This window comes from Dipteris shenzhenensis, chromosome 18 (assembly GCF_047967505.1).
Source record: "Dipteris shenzhenensis isolate YYH24624 ecotype China chromosome 18, Dip_SZ_1.0, whole genome shotgun sequence".
Lineage (NCBI taxonomy): Eukaryota > Viridiplantae > Streptophyta > Polypodiopsida > Gleicheniales > Dipteridaceae > Dipteris > Dipteris shenzhenensis.
Genome location: NC_141613.1, coordinates 39,340,856 through 39,362,005, shown reverse-complemented (window position 1 = coordinate 39,362,005; position 21,150 = coordinate 39,340,856). Strand labels below are relative to the sequence as shown.

The 21,150-nt window shown below is 42.8% G+C and overlaps 1 protein-coding gene across 1 annotated transcript in view; it reads right to left on the bottom strand.

Moving 5' to 3' along the window:
- Window positions 1-7,173: 7,173 nt before the first annotated feature.
- Window positions 7,174-21,150, bottom strand: part of LOC147891215 (uncharacterized) — a 69,784-nt gene continuing 55,807 nt past the window's right edge. The window contains exon 5 of the mRNA XM_087389468.1: window positions 7,174-7,644. Within this exon, the coding sequence (XP_087245594.1) occupies window positions 7,441-7,644 (204 nt within the window). The 3' untranslated portion in view covers window positions 7,174-7,440. The remainder of the gene's footprint in view (window positions 7,645-21,150) is intronic.

Sequence of the window (21,150 nt, the reverse complement as noted above, 5' to 3'; positions counted from 1 at the left end):
ATTACATTGGTCATCTCGAGATCTCACATCTTTTATGTCTCAAGCCATGGAGATTTTTTGGAAAACTAAGCTTCATAAAAAAGCTTTACGGTTGCTCAAAATGGACTTGCTTTGCTCACCCAGAATGCATGGTGGCTTGAATATAATAAACATCAAATATCATGTGTTGGCAAGAAAGATCACTTTGCTCAAGACATTCTTTCAACAAGAGCAGCCTTGGTCTATTATGCTGGCAATTTTGTGTGGTCAGATGCGCACACATGCTTATGGACATTGGCTAGTAGATCCATCGGAAGTAGTACTTGAAAAATTTCAAGGTAAAATCCCTGGTTGTCCATTTTCTAATTCCTTGATTCAGGATTGGAAGCACGTACTCTCTCACATCAAATGGTCTCCTCATCCTGCTTCTCTAGCATCTTCACTCAGATTAGAAAGTATTCATTGGAGTGCTGTGTTTTCCTCTTCCCTTGCTGTTCAACAACCCATCAGAGCTTACAATCTTATGAAATTGGGTATCCGGTTCATTGATGACGACGTAGATATGCAAGGAAATATTCTCCCTTTTCCAGTAGCATGTCGACAATACAACCTGGGAATGCATCATAAACCTATTTGGAAAGCTATTGCTGACCTCCTACTTCCTCTGGTTCCGATTCCGACATTGAATATCAGTGACAGGCTTCAAGATTGGCACCTTCAGCCTTCAAGTCCAAGAATTTCCTCTAAGCCTTTGCAATTATTGACTTCTATACAGGCTTATCGATTGATATTACCTCCTCCTTGGATTGCTCATCATGTTAATTCTCTATGGCATCTGAACAAATCATTAGCCTGGTGGAAAGGAAGATTGCAAATGATATGGAAGTTGAAAATGCCATTGAAGGAACGACTATTTCTATGGAGATGTCTTGTTGGTATTCTTCCAGTGGGAGTGAAATTGGCTAAACGACGGATAGCTTCACCTCTTTGTCCAAGATGTCACCTTACATCGGAGAGTATTCCGCATTTATTGTGGTTTTGTTCATATTCCAGAGACCTTCTAGACAGAATCTCCTATTTTTTATCTCTCAGATTTCCAGCACACAGGTTCTACAGGTTTTTCTGGATGTATGGCAAACTATCAGCTTCTTTGTCACAGTATTCTCTCTTCTTCCACTGGATCAGATACTGGGCCTTACGGACCCTCGGGCTACAGCGCAATCAAGCATTTCTGAATTCTCCCCTTCAGCATCCTTATGAGTTTTTCAAAGCCTCATTAAGGCAGTCTTTATATGATGCCTTACATGAGGAAGATTTGGATGTTTCTTGTATTCAACTTTTCTTTTACTGCTTCTGATGGATAGGGCTGTAGCTCTATTTTGAGCACTGCCTGGATGTAAATGAATGTTTCATAATATAAGTATCTCGGTTTTACAAAAAAAAAAAGTGAGAGAGAGAGAGAGAGAGAGACTCGTGCACATTGCATACATACATTCTTTCTCTCTCTCTCTCCCTCTCTTTTGGTAAACAAAATTTTGCATAAGAAAGCATTTACATTCATAGCTGTCCCAGAGTGGGACGCTAGTACTCATAACTAAAAGCAGTAATAAATAACTTCCAACTGGGCTTGAGGAAGGTTTCCAAGGGAATGAGCGTCCTATAAAGACCGAAGCAAAGAAGCTCGAAAATTTGGGAAGACATTCATTGCAGAATCCTCATACAGTCGAATGGTATGAGCACGATACAATGACCAAAGAGCCCAAAACCGACACCAAGAGAAGCAATGATCATACTCCAAGATGCAGATCTTCCAAACAACCAAAATTTCTTCCCACCAAAGGAATTGGATGGAAAAAGACCTCGAAGTCCTGTGCTCAATCTGAAAATCCCGTGCAAGAGATAGGTCCAAAACAAATGCAAGACTGTCACTCGTGCATGAGAGCAAATGGGGCAAGTCGAGGAAGCAATGCATCTGGTGGCCAAGAAATATCCCATCGGTAAAGCCCCAACCAAACAGAAACATAAGTCACAACCCAATCTAGGTAGTAGGTAACCAAGCACCCTGATTAGACCACTAGGCAACAACTTATAGTTCACCAATATCCTACTACCAGGAGGAAGGTCTATTACCTATAGTTCACCAATTCTCTATTACCAGGAGGAAGGTCCTTGCTCTGTTACAACCTTCTATTACTTATGGTTCACCAATTCCCTACTACCAGGAGGTTCTATCAACTGCCTTTCTAATTCCTACTTAAAACCTCTAGACCGCTAACTCCTATTGGACCTTGTATTTGGCATCGTGGTGATGCCTATCGTTGCCATCCATAATCCTTCCTTGCTCGATTGCTTGTGTGAGTGATAAGTGAGAGGTCTTATGGCTAGAGTGAGTGCTCCGTCTCGAATTAGCAGACCAGATATACCACATGCAGGTACTAACTAGGAAATACTACATGTAGGTACGAATTAGCAGACTAGATACTCCCATCACATGTGGATAAATTTTGGAACACTATCTAGGGAGTCCACATGTAGGTACTAATTACCAGACTAGATCGACTTACTCCTCTCCTTATTTAAACATTCCACATGTGGTTTTGTGTTTTGAAATATTTGAAACTACATACCTCCCTAGAATTGAGAGCATCATTTTGAGAGGACTCAGAGAAACTGGAAACAAGCGTATGAGAGCGGTAATCATCATTGTAGGAGCTAACTAGCATATGACGGTGGCTACTAGTAGTCGCAAGTGCAAGTTAGCATATGATTGGTAGCCAGCATTGCAGGTGTTAACTATAGCATCTTTGCTTGGGAGGGAGTTTGCTGTTGCAGATGCGTCGAAGAGAAGTTCTCCACCAAGAAAGGGACTTATTGAGATGCCAAAAGTGATTGCCATGGTCCTGAATCCAAGGCTGTGGAAGCAAGAAGTAATATGCCTCCTTGGCAGAAAGATCCGCAAACGAAAAGGAGTAACCTGGAATCTCACGATAGAACCGCCAATCTAGCAAGGAGAGTAGAAAATAGACGAGGGACAGGCTGAAGAGGCTGCAACAAGGTGGTAATGATAAGCCAAATAGATATGTGATGCACCCCTAAGCAATACTATCTCCTGCCTGTGGAGTGTATAACCCCGATCATCCACAACATCTGCCATTGTAGAAACTCCCAATTGGTGTAGGAATACAACTTGCAAGGCTGCAAATGAGCCAAAGGAATAGGAAAGACCCAATTCCAATGAAGACTCTGCAATCAAAGTGTGTTACCAAGATCTAGAGTTCTACCAGACCAATCCAAAATCTACTGCTATCCTGAATCCGAGAAGAGAACAGACAGCCCGGAATACGACCAGAAAAGCGACCAAATATCACAACAAAAATAGCCGGAACCCAATGGCCAAAAGCATCCGTATGTAGAGAGGTGAGTAAACAAGACAACATGAGCGTCCATGGCTGACGCTGCTCCAAAAAGGTGGGCAAGAGCGTAGCCTTGCGGGCGAGCAAGTGATCAAGAATATTCAAACCCCCATGAAGCCTGGGCAAATAGACACAATTGCTTTTGGGATGCGGAGAGCCTTACGATCATGCTTGGTGCACCAAAAGCATTCCATAACCTTAGTGATAAACTTTTGAATATCCCGAGAAGCGACAAGTAAAACTGCACATAAGCCATAAGAATAGGCTGAACAATTCGAAGGCGAACATGCAATGGCCAAGTAGATAACTCCCAATAATCTAGCTTGCTGAGCAGCACCCAAAGTCTCTCTTGTGGCTGAAAAATATGCCATCCTATAGGATAGCCCAAATGGTGCCCCACTTGATCCAGGCCACAAGATGCAATGCCAATTGCACTCACGGAGGGGCAAGAGTTTCGATTTGCTGAAATTAATGTTCAAACCAGCAGCAGACCCAAAAATATGTAATGCATGCATTAGAGGATGCATGCAAACCAAGTCGGCGTATGAGAGCCTTGACCGTAATCTGAAAGTGTTGATGCTTGAGGTAAGAATTATTCACCAATAAAAGCCTTGTTCCTGGCAACCCCACATCATGCACCAGCAAACCAAAATGAAGAGTCAGAGAGACCGGAAAGTGATCAGATAATCGCAGGGCATAATCTAAATGCATATCACAAGTCATCAAACTGGACTGCATGAAGCATGTATAATCGATCTAAGCGTGACCAATATTGGGTGAAGGCATTGTGATGGAAAGTATATCCAATATCGTCAGGCTTACTATGATGCCACTAATCACAGGCCTGCGAAGTATCAATCATTAGTGCCCAGGCATTCTTTTCCTTGCCATCATATGGAAGCGATGCATACTGCTGTCCTCATTGCAAGGAGAATTATTGAAATCTCCACATACAAATGCACGATCCATCCAGGATGTTCAGCCAAGCGGTGCCACATTTCATCCTGAACCACAGATATCAAGGATGCATAGATAGAAGCAAACTCATAACTGTCCCCAATAATAATGCATCTATAAGATAACGACCATGCAGGTCATTATAAAGCAATTGTGGCTGTAAATCATTATGAACCAGCATTGCAACCCCTGAAAAAGAGGCTGGGCCAGCATAAAAGATGTGAAAACCTGCAAAGAAGTCTTCATGACCCATGAAGGAATGTTGATTGTGTACTTGCAGACAAACCACATGTAGCCTATGAGCAGTAATGTAATCCCAAAGTAGCCTCCATTTATTTATATTGCAAAGGCCCTGAACATTATATGTAAGACATTTAAGCCGTATGTACATATTTACAAGCTAGTATGCATGACAAAACCCCAAACTGCTCCTACATGACCACACCAAAGGGTGGCGGACCAGCAAATTCTTGATATGCATTCCCTATGTCATCATCTAGAATAGGACCAATAGAAGAGGGGGGAAAGGCAAGATTGTCATAAGGCACAGGAAACATCAAAGGTAAACATAATGGGTCTACACGAACCACTGCCGACCAAGCTCACCAACCCCAAATCCATCCACTCCTGCATTTTCTTTTGAAGAGGAGGCATTTTCTGTCCAATTCCTATTAGCCAATGTCCTTGGCTTGAAAAGCTTTTTGGGTGATTGCCAATGTGAAGAGGATCACTTCTCTGAAGTTTTGTCAGACACCTTGGAAGGCGTGGCCTGCATTTTTGCTTTGCCTTTATCATTTACCGCCGGATGAGAGGCATTCCCTGCACCCATAGCACGTGGTGCAACTAGCAGGCTTTGGGAAGGGAGCCTCATTTGGGCACGCAGCCGGTAGGGGAGCTTTCAGCAATACCTGTGGGCATTCAGACTGCATATGCCCCAATTTCCCACATTCAAAGAAAGACCCTGCAAATTTGCCCCATTTTAATTTAAAGAAAAACTGTTGGACAGCATACCCACCATATCAACTTGCAAAGCCACATGTGGAGTGAGCTTGTCTTTTTTTCTTTTTTTTTTTTGGGACATTGCCCAGAGCACATGGGGGGGCAACTACTTTCCCCAAAGCTTCAGCCAAGCAGGGAAATGCCAGCCTGCAATACAAAGGCAAATCATCCTCTAGATCCAGGAGCATTAGAAGCATTGGAAGAAAAGGATGCCTATGCATATGGAGTACTTATCTAAATGACCAGGGATAGCACCATTTCTTTGATCTAGATGGCTCCTAGTACACATGAAGCTTTGGTCATTCTCAAGAGTTGTTATCTTGAACCCCCAAAACCAGCCTTATTCTCTCGAGATGGGAGAGGTTGTATGAGCTCTTGTGTACACTAGAGGTACACAAGAGTACGGCGACAAGTACAGTGTAGGAGATACTATTAGTGGATTTTGTATCAAACTAGGCATATACAGATACATATACATCTATGTATACATTTACGTATACATATACTTTCATACATTATATGTGTGTGTGTGTGTGCGCGCGCGCGCACAAGTGCATTGCTTCTTCACATTGTCCATCTTGTTCGCATCCGAGGGAGGCTCCACCATCTACTTTGGACTTGCCCGATTGCCCGTGATTTTCTTCCCAGATTGGGGACTTATCTTTGTGCCCGATTTCCTAGCATTGCTTTTGCCAATCAGTTTTGGTTGTTTAGGAGATTTTGATCTTTTTTTCACATGGGTTCCGATACTGGGCAATCTTGACTTTGTGGAGAGACAAGAACCACCAAGTCTTCCATGAGCCTACTTCTTCCATGTTCTACTGTTTCCGAATGTCAAGTAGATTACACTATCTACTTGTCTTACAATGAAGTTTTCTGAGCTTGTATTTGCTGATCTCCACTTTGGAAACAGCTTCTTTTAATATAAATATACATGGATTTCACACCAAAAAAACAAGTGTGTGCGTGTGTGTGCACACACGCGCATGTATGATCATTTCTTCGGTGTCGATATTGGGCTCTTTGGTCACTGTATCGTGCTAGTACAATTCGATTGTACAAGCACTCTTCAGTGACAGTCTTCCCACATTCTCGAGCTTCTTTGCTTCGGTCTCTGCAAGATGATCATTCCTTTGGAGACCTTCTTCAGGCCCACTTGGAAGTTTTTTATTACTGTTTTTAGTTCAGTAGTAGCTGTCCCACTCTGGGACAGCTATGAGTGTAAATGCTTTCTATATGAAAAAATGTATTACAAAAAAAAAACTGTGTGTGTGTGTATGTGTGTATGTATAACACACATACATACAACTGTAAGTCTACTTGGTTACTTGTTTCATGCTAGCAGGTGATTGTGTTTCTTTGTTAAGCAAGAAGAAATTGACATTTGAAGTCTCTTCGGCAGAGGCAAAGCACCTACTTGCATTGCCACATTACGAAGTCGTTTGACTAGATTGTGACAAGTACGGTTGCATTGCAATAACAAAGAACCTAACGTTCCATGCTTGGACAAAACACATCAAGGTTAAGTACCACTTCGTGTGAGAAAATATTGCTGGCAAAGACATCAACCTTAACGATTGTCCAACAAAGGAGAGTGCTGCAGTTATCTTACTAACGCACTCAATTGGGGGATGACTACCTTCTAAATCTATTTGGAATTGGACCAGCGCTCTAGTCCAAAGATTGGTTATGGAAAGGGGGGACGTTTAAAGAACCAATGTCCACCCTATGGACATCCACCTTTTGAAGATGCCAGCTGTCACCTTGACAAGTCAGCTGATGATATGGTATGCAAATTTCCGTGTCGATTGCTGATATGGAAATCGATTAATGATGTATTTCTTCAAGATACAGGTACAATCAGCTCAATTGATAAGGGGAAAAAGAAATAGAGAAACATCATCTATATACAAGTGAGCATTCCTCTAGATTGCTATAATGTTGGTCTTCAACATGGAAATACCATGTATATACTGAAGAAATTAAAACAAGATCTATTTGAAGAAGGCTTCTGGATCCTTTTGAAAATCTCTTACAGGGGGTGCTTTACAAGAACTGCACTATGGGCACACAATTAGTTATATAGAGATTGTTAGTGATGAAGCTTGTGAAGGACAAGCAGCGCAGCAGAGGACAGAAAGATGGAGATGGAATAACTCAAAAGGTCTATACTAGTTGTGATCAGAACCATTTTGCTTCTCTCAAACATCTTAACAAGCAATATCATCACAATTACGTGCCCTAGCTTTGTTTTCAATTCATCCAAAGAACCAATCCGCATCCATTTCGGCCTCTCCTGCAATTCAATGGGGCACGGTTAAAGAGAGATTCATAGCATATCTTCAGATAATTCTAATTTTCAAAACTCCTGTACCTCTACAACCAAGAAAAAGATACTACACAAATAGATACTGGCAAAGAAAGATACATTATTACACTCTAATTCTAAACTATTCCATATGTGAACTGCAAATCTGTCAAGTGGCAAAGCAGTTTCACAATATAGAGCATGATCTTTTTCTCAAAAAAAAAAGAATGGAGCATGATCTACCCAACCTATAGATGCACTGAAGCGCATGCGGACTCAACATTTTTGGTATTGGATAAGAAACCAATGCCAAAGAGACATTTAAGGAGAAAATAGCATAATCCTGAATCCAGGGGCTTAAATTAGCTTAAACTTTTGAAGGCTGCTTTAACACAGCGGACTCCTTGTGAGCACAAAGTTTCATGTAATGGGTCTCTCAGAGGGTTGCAAAGGGAGGTTGCTCTTCCACTAGACAAGGGATCATAAAATTTCTATGCCATTTCACTCAGGTCTTTTTGTGTCCTCGAGCAAAAATGTAGCATGGCTTTTCAATTACACTGATGCAACAGTTGCACAAAGAAATCACTGCTCATAATCAACAGAAAATTGTGCAAGTCCCAACGGCTCCTATTTTGTCTCAGGTCAAAGCTGAGGAGACCTGAAGTGTGATTTTCAGGGTGTATGCTGATGATAGATATCTTTGTTTGCCTTTCTTCTCCCCTTGGGGCTGGTTTGAAATTTGATCTTCAACTTCGGTCTTGCATTGCCAAAGGGTTTGCTGGTGGATTTACTAGTGGACCTCCCAGTAGATCTTCCATTCTTGTAGGGTGCCCTGCCGAACTCAAATCACTCCCTTGTCTTCATAGTTCGTGGATTGGAGATATGTAAAGACTGATCTTTTGATACTTTTCTAAAATACTACAAATATCTTTTTTGCCTCAAAAAAAAACACTATAGCATGGCTGTCTCGCAAGGATGCAGCCCTTCACTACGAATTGACCAACAGAGGCTTCAGCCTTATATTGCAAAATGCAGAAAAAGGATTGCAGCCAAGGAGAAAGTGAAATTTGTTGCTGAAAAATCAAAACAGCCCAAAGAGATGTCTGTTATTCTTAATCAACATGACAGCACTACACATTTCTATCTTGCCAGACATGTCAATTCCACTCCTGGTGCTGTGGACAGTACATTGATGGGTAGAACAGCCCTAATTCGTGCCACCTAGTTTTTATTTGAGCACTATTTTTAAAAAGTACAGCAAGTACTTCATACATCCTTATGAAAAATGTTTCGGAACGGGAACATCCCTCAGAAATGGCAAAACTACTTCAGAAGCAGGGAAACACAAGGAGCGGGAATGTTATCAAAGTGGGAAGAGGAGAGAGGGGTGGGGGGGGGGGATGATGATGTTGCGGGCTGAGAAGAAAGTTCGTTAGAGACTAGAATGGTCTACGAAACAAAAAGCAGACAATATACAGCAAAGGAAAAAACTGAACTATCTCTACACAGTACACCATGCAGATGAGTATGGAATATATGTCTCCATTGGAAATGAGCAGCGTCTATAAAATCGCTCAAAATCTCACACAAGCTGGGTATGTGAGAAGAGCTGCTCTGAAGAAGCTGTGGCTCTTTCTTTATCTATGTTGAAAAGGTAGGCGTGCTTGCCGAGTTGGACAAAGCCCTCCACCCCAAGCTATGCGTAAGCAATTGATACATGGATCTTGAGATATCTGATATGTCCCTCCAGAGTGATGCAGAAAAAATGAACTCATCTAGGTCACATCTAACTACAAAAGGTCTTGTCTAATTAGGTAATTCATATCATGTTTGGATAGCCTTGCTAGCCATGGAGGCTGGGCTGTCCAAGCTGTACTAAAATGTAGGCATATCATTTGACAAAACTCCAAAACCATGTGGCCACATGTGCATATCAATGTCTAGACACTTTCTTTCGCTGAAGTGTATGTGAAAATTTGAGCATTAGACAACGGAGTCTAGACCATATGGGGGATCAACGACTAGACACTCTCTCAGTCAAGTATATATGTGAAGACTGCGCAGTAGCCAAGGGAGTCTAGACCTACCATAGACTGAATTGCCCACGCTCAAGATTCTTTGTAAAAATGTCACTATCAAAAATCAGGAGAAATTGGCAACCTTGTGGCTGCAATCTCTTCTCTAGGTCTTATTCATGATATGCAGACTGGTTTGTGCAAGGCGGGAGGAATTTCGATAATATATTTTTCTTTGGGAATCCTTCGGAGTGGGCTATGCATAGAGGCTAGAATTCGACCGTTCTACTCTTGGATTTCAAGAAAACTTATGACGACAGAGTAGACTAGGGTTTCTTGGAGGATACCCTTCTGCGTTTCGGTTTTTTGGATGCTTGGATCAAAGGAGTTTCCTCCCTGTACAGCTCAGCCCACAACCAAATGCTTATCAGAGGCGTTAGAGGGGAGATTTCAGATTTACAGATCGGGATGCCCTCTTGCCCCTTTCTTGTACTTATTCATGGCTGAATCCATTAGCACCTTTTCGAAATCCTAGGTATGTATTTTTGGGCTAAGACTTTTTCTCAGGTAGGATGAGGAGCTTTTGGATAGTGAGCTTGCAGATGACATTAATGTTTTTTTGGATGCCATGGCCCAACTTCTCACTTCCTCTAGGACAGCCTTGCATTTATTTTGGATTGCAGCAAGTTAATTGGAATAAATCCAATGGCATTTGGATCAGTGAGGAGGACACCCTAGATTGGGGGACTGATTTTGGTTTCACATGGATTCAAAGGCGTGTCTCCTCAAGTATTTGGGCTGTCAGGTCAGTTTAGGCATCACTCCCTCCTAGCAGTTCGATCTGGAGAGCATCAAGGAGAAATACTTTTTTGGAATTCAATTAGACTTGACCAAATTAGTAGTTCTCAACCGAACTACTGGCCACAACCTGGTGTGTCTGTTTTTGTTGGTGCCACTCTCGGAACTGCATCACTCGGTTCAAAAGGCATGGATGGACAGCACTCGAGAGATCTCTTTATTTGATGCATTGGGTCGTATACCCCTGAAGATTGGATGGACAGCACTGGAACTTATCTTAGGATGCCTTTCTTCCCTTACCATCCTGAAACCTTGGGGCGCTTCGGAGGATCCTTCCCTCCTCACAAAAGAGATTGGTAGGCCATCTATCATGTGGAATGACTTGATTATTGATGATCATGGCACACCCCTAGGTATTTATGGTTACATGCAGTGTTCCAAATGGGAGAGCGGTCCTGGCTGGCCTTTTTAGTGGGCTCTTGGAAGGCTTTCAAAAACCCTCCAGATGAGCACAGATTTCCAATCATTTAAGTTCTTCCCCTCAGTGAAAGCTTATTGATTACTTAAACTTTTTTCTTTAATTGCTTTTCAGATTTCAGAATGTTGGAGAAATAGGGTCAATGCCCCACCTGTGAGCCCCCAAATGAGGAGAGCTTAAGGGGTTGACACCTCAGCATACTTATGGGTAGATGAACATGTAGGGGGGAGGGGGGAGGCTGACATGTGGGAAGCAACATGGCTGCCACATGGGCAGTAGACCATAGTCCCTGTTCCTACTTTACTTGGGGCAGCCCAAAGGGCCTCCACATAGTGCATATGTGGGCTTGTTGTGGGGCTGGAAAGAGTCCATCCAGGAGCCCAAGCAAAGGGCACAAGGGCTGCATCAGTCCGCAGCACCTGCAGCAAGAGCGAGAGAGAGAGAGAGGCAAGGCTGTACAACGGGTACAGCAGTAGGTATAGGGCAAAGAAGAGGTAGACTAATAGCATGTCAAGGCCCATCAAAAGGGCCTGCAAGAGGATTATTTATAGGCACAGGATAGCAGACCAAGTCTGCAGCAAAATACCTGCCAGGTCACAGCAATGGTTGGCTGACAGACTGGTTGCCTGACTTGGGTCGGCCAATCTATCTGGTCTGGGTCAACCAGATCAGGGCCTATATAAGGCCCTTCCTTGGAGTCTTTTCGATAATGCACAGGTTCAAGTATTCAGCATCCTATGACAATCCAACCTGCAAACCAGCACCATGTGGAGGACAGGAATTCTTAGAAAAGTTGATACGAGATTAAATTTGACAGTCTCACACACACACACTCTCTCTCTCAGTACGAATGGGAATGATATGTAAACTCAAAGGAAGAACACAATCAGATGAGACTCACAAAAAACTCTATATATGCTAAGCAGAGCTCATCCCTGTGGGGCTTGTCGCTCAGTTACAAAAACTCAGAAAACTCTAGACTGGCTTTGTCAAGACAAAGAACGGCTATCAGATGCATATGCTACCAGCACACCCACCACCTGTAAGGCACTGTAAGAGGTGGGCTTACCTCGATTGAACAATTGTGCATAGTCTGCAGTACGTTTGAAGGACTGAGAACATCTGAAGAAGGAGCTGGAACAGCCGCGATGACACGTGGCTGTTTGCATGGCACAAAGCAGGAAATACAGCAGTATAGTGTACTGCCAGGGCCCATCTATAACCCAAGTAGTAGGCCCCTGCAATAGCAACAAGATCCAGCAGTTCAGGTCAGGTTTTCTAGCAGACAACTCGGAGTTGGGTGTTTCCAACAAATTGGGTCCAGAGTTGGCAAGGTTCAGGCCCCCTTTATTAACCTATAAATAGGCGGATACTTCTGGCCGTTCATATGCAGCTACTAAAGCCTCTGAAGGTCCCACAGATTGTGTAGAGTGTGGCAGATGAGTATACGGAGTTCTTAGCCAATTTCACCACCTACACAGATGCTTCTTTTTCTGTTGTAGTGCTTCCACTAGACGTGCACCAGTGCAAGTTGTGAGGCCACCAAGGTTTCCCAAATTCATCGAGGGTACGACCCAGGCTAGGGCTAGGGACCCTATGAGCCGGTTGGGTCACATCTTTGCTTGCATCCGCTTGTCAGGTGACTCGCAAGCTCTTTTTTTAATGTGATCTTTCCTTAACCTTGCTCATACTCCAACTTTTCAGGAGTTTGTGCCGGCAGTGGTAGAGGCTGGACCTTCATTTAGGCCTCCATCTTCAGAGACATTCGGAGCTGGTTGTAAAAGTGTTGAAACTTGAGAAAGAGATGCAGCCTGTTAAGGCATCGAGGGATGGGTAGTCAGATACAAGGAGACGCCCTCTCATTAATATCATTGTCTCATCTTGTGTGGGTACAATGTTTCTTAGATCTATTGATGCATCAAATGAATTCCATATAGGTGACTACATTTACAGCCACATCAAGAAGGCAATAAAGGATGTGGGGCTTGAGAATGTAGTACAGGTTCTCATAGACCATGCCAGTAATTGTCAATGCATGGGTGCACTCCTAGAGAGTGACTATCCACACATTTTTTGGACTCCCTATGCTGCACATAGTTTGGACCTTCTTATAGAGGACATAGGGAAGCATCCCTGGATCTCGGTGGTTGACAAGGCACGAAGCATGGTGACTTTTCTAACAAGGAAGCATAGAGCCCTTGTAATTTTCCAACAACATAGCTCCCGTGAGAGTCTAAAGACCTCAAAGACCCGCTTTGCCTGCTTTTTATTGTTTTGTCACGCTTGGTAAAGGTGAAGCCTAACTTGAGGCGCATGGTAGTCAATGAGGAATTGTTGACGTGGGATAAGTCCAGCAAACCAAAGGCACGTGCCTTTGAGGACATTGTGTTTGATGGTGACTTTTGGCATGCAGCTGAGGAGATTTCAGGGATTGTGTAGCCCCTTTGCAATACCCTTCGACTTGTTGATGCACTATTGGACTCATGTATGAGTTCATGAAGGAAGTTGGAGAGGTATTCAAAGGGTAAAGTTGGAGAGGCATTCAAAGGGTGCACATGGCTCGATGCAGCACGGTAAATATAAATTCAGGAATCCTGAATTTTCAATTAACTGCATTTAGAATCTGGATTTGCTTGAACGTTGTGGGAGAAAACATGGACATGGTTCCATAGGCATGTCCATGCAGTAGTGCATATTTTGCATCCTCTATGGAGGAGAAAGGACCAATCGGATGATGCTCAGTTGACTGCAGGGTGGACAAGCTTTCTTGAACGGGCATATCAGGATGCAATATCGCATGATTCTTTGGAGAACCAACTCCTCTCACTCAGGAACTCCTTTGGGGAGTTTGGCTCAGCTCGTGCATGTCTCCATGGAGCTCAGTTGAGACCTGTTACTTGGTGGGAGAAGTATGGTCAGGGCATACCGGAGTTACGTGCCTTGCCCCTTGAGTCCTTTCACAAGCTTGCTCATCTAGCGCCGATGAAAGGAATTGGAGTGTGTTCTCACTTATACACACTAAGAAACGGAATAAACTTAGGCACTCAACAACTTGACAGGTAATTTGTATGTGCGCTGTTAATATTGTGCATGAGAACTCAGCATATCTATTTTCTTTTACATGGACACAGCAGACAAAGTTATATAACATGTATTTACTGTTAATTCATTATTTGTATGGTAGGCTTGTATATGAGGATCAAATCCTTCATCATGTACATGAGGATAATGATGCATATGCATCCATTGCTGACGAGTGGGGATTGTTGGCACGTGTCACTCATTCTCAAGCATGTCGACGAGCAGGAACAACAGCACCAGCTTTAACAATAACTGCTCCAAAAGAGCACGAGACCTCATTTACTGAACTCTGAATTTTACAGTTTAAGGCTTGAGCTAATCTGTTCCCTAATTCTAGTCTCGGAGACTAGACTGTATATATTACTAGTTTTTTTAAGTACTACTACTAGCCACTCTAATTGCACTTTAAACTCTGTCTCTAAAGTCCAGATTTCATGATTCATCATTTCTCTAAATGATGAGTACTGATTTCTATCTACACTTATGAACACTTTCAAAATCAATTACGATTGGCATTATAGGCATGGTATAAAGTATTTTTGTGAGTTTTTAGAAATTTTGGCATACTAGATGTATGCAGCGCATAAAATTAGCATTTTTGAGGCCCAAAAATACAAACTGAATGTTTCAAACTCCCCCTGATTGTTTGAAACTTCATGAAGCGTTTCAAAACATTTCACGTTTTGATGTACTGAGAAGTTTCTTCTCTACATGATGTAATATCCGTGTTAGTTTCATTGAGTGTTCGCTGCTTTGAGTTTATTCCGCTATGCTATGGTTGCTGTCCAAATAGTCCCTAAATCCAACAACTATTTACTACTCTCCATAATTAAGACCACAGTGAACCCACTGCTGACTCTCATCACATTGATTGCTACTCAGCATGCTGTTGCCAAAAGTTGCTCCTAAAATATCTCAAACCACACTGCCAAACAGAGAGGGTCTCTTCAAACTAACGGCTTCTATGCAATCACTGCATGGAGTGTTGCCACGTTGTATGACTCATCTTCTAGCCTAACCCCCTAGGAGGTTTAGTCTGCCAACAAACCCCCATTTAAACCAAGTAGGGAAACTGAACAGATCAGATGAGCCATCCACACAGGACCGGGCTCCAAAACAACCTTCATAAAGGTCACAATATACTGTCAATTGTACACCTTCTTGTAGCAGAACTTTGCCAAATATCGATCCTTTCTACAATACACACACATCTTCTTAATGCCATTGCTCTTTGCCTTTCCTTTATCATTTACGTCATATGCAAGTTCTCGTCTAGGCATAATTGCTCTTGCATGACATTTCTCACTCAAAAGCATCGAAATTATGTCATTGTATTCTACATTTTTAGAGCTTACCCGTAGTATTGTTACAAGGTCTGCATAGCGTGGAGGTAGACTTGAAAGTAAATTGGTCTTTGCATCCTCATCGTCAACCCTCGAACCCAAAGCATGAAGTTACCTCATGATAGACTGCATGCGGTTAAGGTGTGTAGCAAGATTTTCTCCTTCTCCCATGTGCACTCTGAATAGCACTTGCTTCAACACTATCTTTGAATTCTTCAATTAAGCTCCAGACAATGTCTCAATCACTACCCAGTTCTATGCTACTGCCTTTGACACATTGACATGATGCAAATAATCTGATCCTAATGCTCTGCCGAGCATTCCGAATGCCTTCTCATTCTTTTGTTCCCAAGCTTGTATCTTCTCCCTCCCTTGGTTGTTGCTAGGTTTCTTTTCAAAGCCAGACACCACGCCTAGTAAGCCTTTTTCTATAAGAAACAGACGCACCGCCAAAAGCCACGATGGATTCCTTCCCATTGAACTTTGTGACAAATCATTCAACCATGAAAGGTTTTTCCATCTTGGCCCACGCTTCCATAGTGCATAGTACAGTGCAATCCGAAACCCTACACAATTCGCAGACTAGACTCACAAGACTCTAACCTGCTCTGATACCAATTCTTAGAAAAATTGATATGAGATTACAGTTGATAGTCTCACATACTCTTTCTCTCAGTACAAACCAGAATGATGTGTAACTCGGTTACAAAAACTTCAGAACACTCTAGACCGGACTTTGTCAAGACGAAGAACATCTATCAGAGGCATATGCTACCAGCACACAACCATATCTACCACTCTCCATAGCATCAAGAAGAACCAGAGAAAACCCACTCATCACACCGATTACTACTTTTCAGCACGCTGTTGCCAAGACCTGCTCCTAAAACATCACGAACCACACCGCCAAGGAGAGAGCGTCTCTTCAAAATCAATGCTTATCAACCGTCTAGGTACTTCACTGCATGGAGTGTTGCCACATTGCATGACGAATTTTCTAGACTAAACCCCCTACACGGTTTAGTCTGCCAACAGGAATGCAGCAGGGAACATAGGGATCTACATCAGCAGTACCATATACACAGGAATGGTCTTGCAGGGCACAAGTCTATATGACTGCAGCACACCTAGGTGCAGACCTACACACAGTGGAGAGCATAAGGGTGCAGCAAATGGAGCTTTGTTTGCCATAAACCTTTGGAGCAGAACTTTGCAGGATTGCTTAGTTTTGAGCAGCTACTGAAGCCAAAGATGCATGGCAGAGAGGAAAAGTTTCCAACAAAAGGGTGCAGCAAAACCGAGCCTTGTTTTGGTACTTTACCTTAGAGATTGTTTCTACAGGTGTTGGTACATATAATGGCTACTTTTTTGTATTTGAGATTCATCTATATATCTTCCTGTTTTGACTATACATCTGAGTACTCTTTTAGATCTGAATTTCCCTCTTACATTTAAGTAATGTACATGTATTTGAGTTGTGTTCTGCATTGGTATCTTGTGATCTCAGGGTGAATATTCCACTGCGGATAGTATTGGCCTTAAGCAAGCAACCTACGTTATATAAGGCATATCATGCTCGTACATTCCCCTTAAAGGAAGTCATTCTGGATTCCAATAAAGCTCAATTGACTTATGATTGACATTTGGTTAAGGCAATCTTCTACATTGAAAGTTTATTTGTTATACTTGAGCTGAGAATCACATTCCTGCATCAACTCAGTATGTCTTTTCCTTAAGCTCTCACCAAAAACAAAATAAGCAGCATATATCTAAATGAATCTAGGAACATGCCCAAATTCATTCTCTAAAAACACAACATAGTGCAGTTTCAATCTCATGATCGTCACTCATAAGGTCAAAAACTATAAACTCCATCACGCATGGCAGGGACTAGCTACTATGTCACCTATCTCTGATTTTCTCTCATCAAAGATCACGGGAGTAGCACCTTTCTTTTCCTCCCAGCCAATTCTGCCAAGACTCCCAAGCAAGAGAGATAGAGCTGTCAACGAAATCACGTAAAAACTCAATCCTTATCTTCTCTCACTAGCCTTGACAGACCCCAAGTCCCTAGATAGATCTAGATGCCACATGTCATCCATATAGGGCCTTCCTAATGCAACATTTCACCCCTCTCTTGGGATGCATTTAGTTCCTTGCCCCTAGGCACAATCTTTGCACTAGGCCCTTGGTCTCAGATCTATCTAGTCTGGTGCTATCAGCCCTCACCTAGGACCTTGACATTAATCCCTCCCGATCATTTACATAAAGCGCAAACACATATATTACAAAGATAGATCCTATAAGGGAAATGTCGACTGATTCTTCCGAGGTCATGCTACCTCGGCTAGAGCGTAACATTCCTTCCCTCTTCAGACATCAGCGTCCTCGATGATAAAGTCTGGGAACACTCTCCGCAACTGATATACGGATTCCCAGGTAGCTTCGGATAGAGGCTGACCATGCCATGCAACCAACACCGTGGGTATCTTCCGATTTCGTATTTGCATTGTTCCTCGGTCCAGGATTCTTGTTGGTTTGCGCCTTGCAATATCCTCTATCTCCTGAAACAAAACCACACGTTCGATTAGTGAGTCACCAATATGTAAAAATTTCTTTAAACGTGAAACATGAAAAACCGGGTGCACCTTACACCCCTGTGGCAATTCTAATTTATAGGCTACACTGCCTATTCTCTTTAGAATTAACCACGGCCCACAGTATCGAGGTGATAACTTAGCACACTCTCCTGAAGTCAACGACTTCGAGTGCGAAGGAATTCTGAGAAAAACTTTTTCTCCTTCTTCAAATACTCTTATAGACCGATTTTCATCCGCATACACCTTGGCTCTATCCATAGCCTGACGGATATTAGCTCTCGCAAGTGCTAGCATCTCCCGCATCTGAACTAAAAGTTCGCGGCACTAGTCACTTTCTGAGGTACTCCAACTATAGTTGGATTAGCTGGTCTATAACCATAGTTCAGTTCAAACGGACTGAACCCAGTAGATGAATGTTTTCTATCATTGTAGGCAAACTCCAACAATGGCAACCACTTGTCCCATGTATGTTGCCTCAATGACACATATGCTCTCAACATATCCTCTAAAGTCTGGTTGACTCTCTTCGTCTGACCATCCGTCTCAGGATGATCCCCACTACTCATTCCCAACTCAGTCCTTAGTGTCTCAAATACCGCTGTCCAAAAGTGACCGGTAAACCTGACATCTCTGTCTGACACTATGGATCTAGGCAATCCATGCAGACGAAATATATGTCTAATAAACAACTCCGCTACTTGCGGGGCACTAATAGACTCTCTAGTCGGAATAAAGTGAGCCATCTTGGTTAGACGATCAACCACCACAAGGATAGAATTATACCCTCCTTGTGTTGCAGGTAGTCCTACAATAAAATCCATGGAAATGCTCTCCCACTTACTTAGTGGTATTTCCAAGGGCTGTAAAAGTCCGGGTGGCTTCACCCGCTCGGCCTTACTTACCTGACACGAGAAACACCGTGTCACATACTCATGAATATGCTTTTTCATCTTTGGCCAAAAGAAATCTCGCTTCACGAGATCGTATGTCTTCTCGACTCCTGGATGTCCCGCACACGGGCTATCATGGCATTGTCGAATGACTCTCTGCCTGAGATCATTCTGACCAGGTACTACAACCTTGCCATTTCTAACTAGCATACCATCCCTTATGGTATATCTTGCATAAGTTTGGCCTTTTCTGGATGCCAGGTCATCCTTTTCATTTTCCCCGGGTTTTAACACATGAGCCTTAGGCCATAAGCTCTGGACAAACTCGTCCACCTTCTGAGTTTCTCCGATCTCGGTCATTAGAGCACTCTCTAATACCGTGAAACTCAGGTTGTGCATAATGCGAGACAACGCATCAGCTACCTTATTGTCTTTTCCTCTTCGGTACCGAATCGTTAAATTAAACTCCTGCATGAGCTCTGCCCACCTAGCTTGGCGGCCCCTCAAGTCAGGCTGTTTACAGAAATGTTTCAGAGTATCATGATCCACATCCACATAAAACTCTGAACCATACAGATAATGCCTCCATGTTTTCAAAGCATGGATAACAGCATACAACTCCAATTCATGAGTTGGCCAATTCCTTTGAGAGGGAGAAAGCTTCTTGCTTTCAAAGGCTACTGGCCTTCCCTCTTGAAGAAGGACTGCTCCTACCGCAATGCCACTTGCATCGGTTTCTAGGAACAACGGTTTCTGGGGATCAACTATTTTTAACACCGGTCCTGAGACCACAGCTTGTTTTATGGTGTTAAAACTTTCCTGTTGATTCTGTCCCCAAATAAAAGGTACTTTATCTGAGGTCAGATCAGTCAATGGCGATACTATTTCGGAATATCCTTTGATATGCCTTCTATAAAACTGTACAAATCCCAAGAATGATCGCAACGCGGTCAGACTCTGAGGGATTGGCCAAGTTAGTATCGCAGCCACTTTCTTCGGATCCATTTCTACCCCCTGTGGAGTAATTATGAACCCTAAATACTCAAGCCTAACCATACACAGTATAGTTTTCTTTTTATTCACATAAAGACTGGCTTTCCTCAAAGTACTGAACACTATCCTTAAGTGTTCACAATGCTCAGTAACACTTTTACTGAATATCAAGATATCGTCAATAAAATGTACTACGAACTTTCCGATATACGGACGTAGTAAATCGTTCATAAGCATGACGAAGGTCGCTGGAGCATTGGTAAGTCCGAAGGGCATTACCAAAAACTCATAATAACCAAACCTGCTTCTAAAAGCGGTTTTATGCACATCCTCGGCTCTAATCCGGATCTGATGATAGCCGCACTTAAGATCTATCTTGCTGAAAATCACGGCTCCATGTAATGCATCTAGCAAATCATCAATCCGAGCCATCGGATACCTGTGCTTAACAGTGATATTATTCAAGGCTCTGTAATCTATGCAGAGGCGAAACGTATCATCCTTTTTCCTCTTTAATATCACTGGTGAAGCAAAAGGTGAGAAACTTGGTTGAATCTGCCCCAACTTGAGGTATTCTTCCAGTTGCCTACGCACCTCCGCTTCTTCAGTAAAACTCATTCTATAGGGAGGTCTATTTACAGGTTCTGCCCCCGGGATCAGTTCAATCTTATGCTGAACTTTCCGCTCTGGAGGTAACCCATAAGGTAGTTCATCCCTAAAACATTCAGAGAACTCCTCTGTTATAAGATTAGCCAGCTTGGCCATCTCATCACTTTGCGTAACATCAGTGCTAGCCGAAGACTCATCCACCGACTCTACCGACGCTGTGCAAAGGTATAAAAACTCTACTTGAGCCTTTCTGATTTCCATCACGGAAACCAACGGTCCTTGAGGTATATCTCTTTCACCTCGCAAGACATAAAGCACATCATTCATCTTGAATTGATATACGTGCTTTTTTCAATCAATGGCTGGATTCTTCCTAGAATGCCACGCCATTCCCAGGGCTATATCCGCATGAGCAAGCTTGGTTATTTCAAAATCAAGCTTCTCAGCATAGTCCTGAATCCGAAGCTCCAACTGGGTAACCCTTTGGTCCCATACTTCAGTTGAACTTCCATCAACCATCCTGACTGTATACGCATAGTCAGATGGACTTGTCTTTAATTTCAGCCTCTTCACGAGCTTGGAGTTAATCACATTGTGAGTTGACGCTGAGTCAAACAACACAATGACATCATGACTGGCCACTTGCCCTTTCATTTTGATTAACTCCGTATCATTGAAGGCTGTATA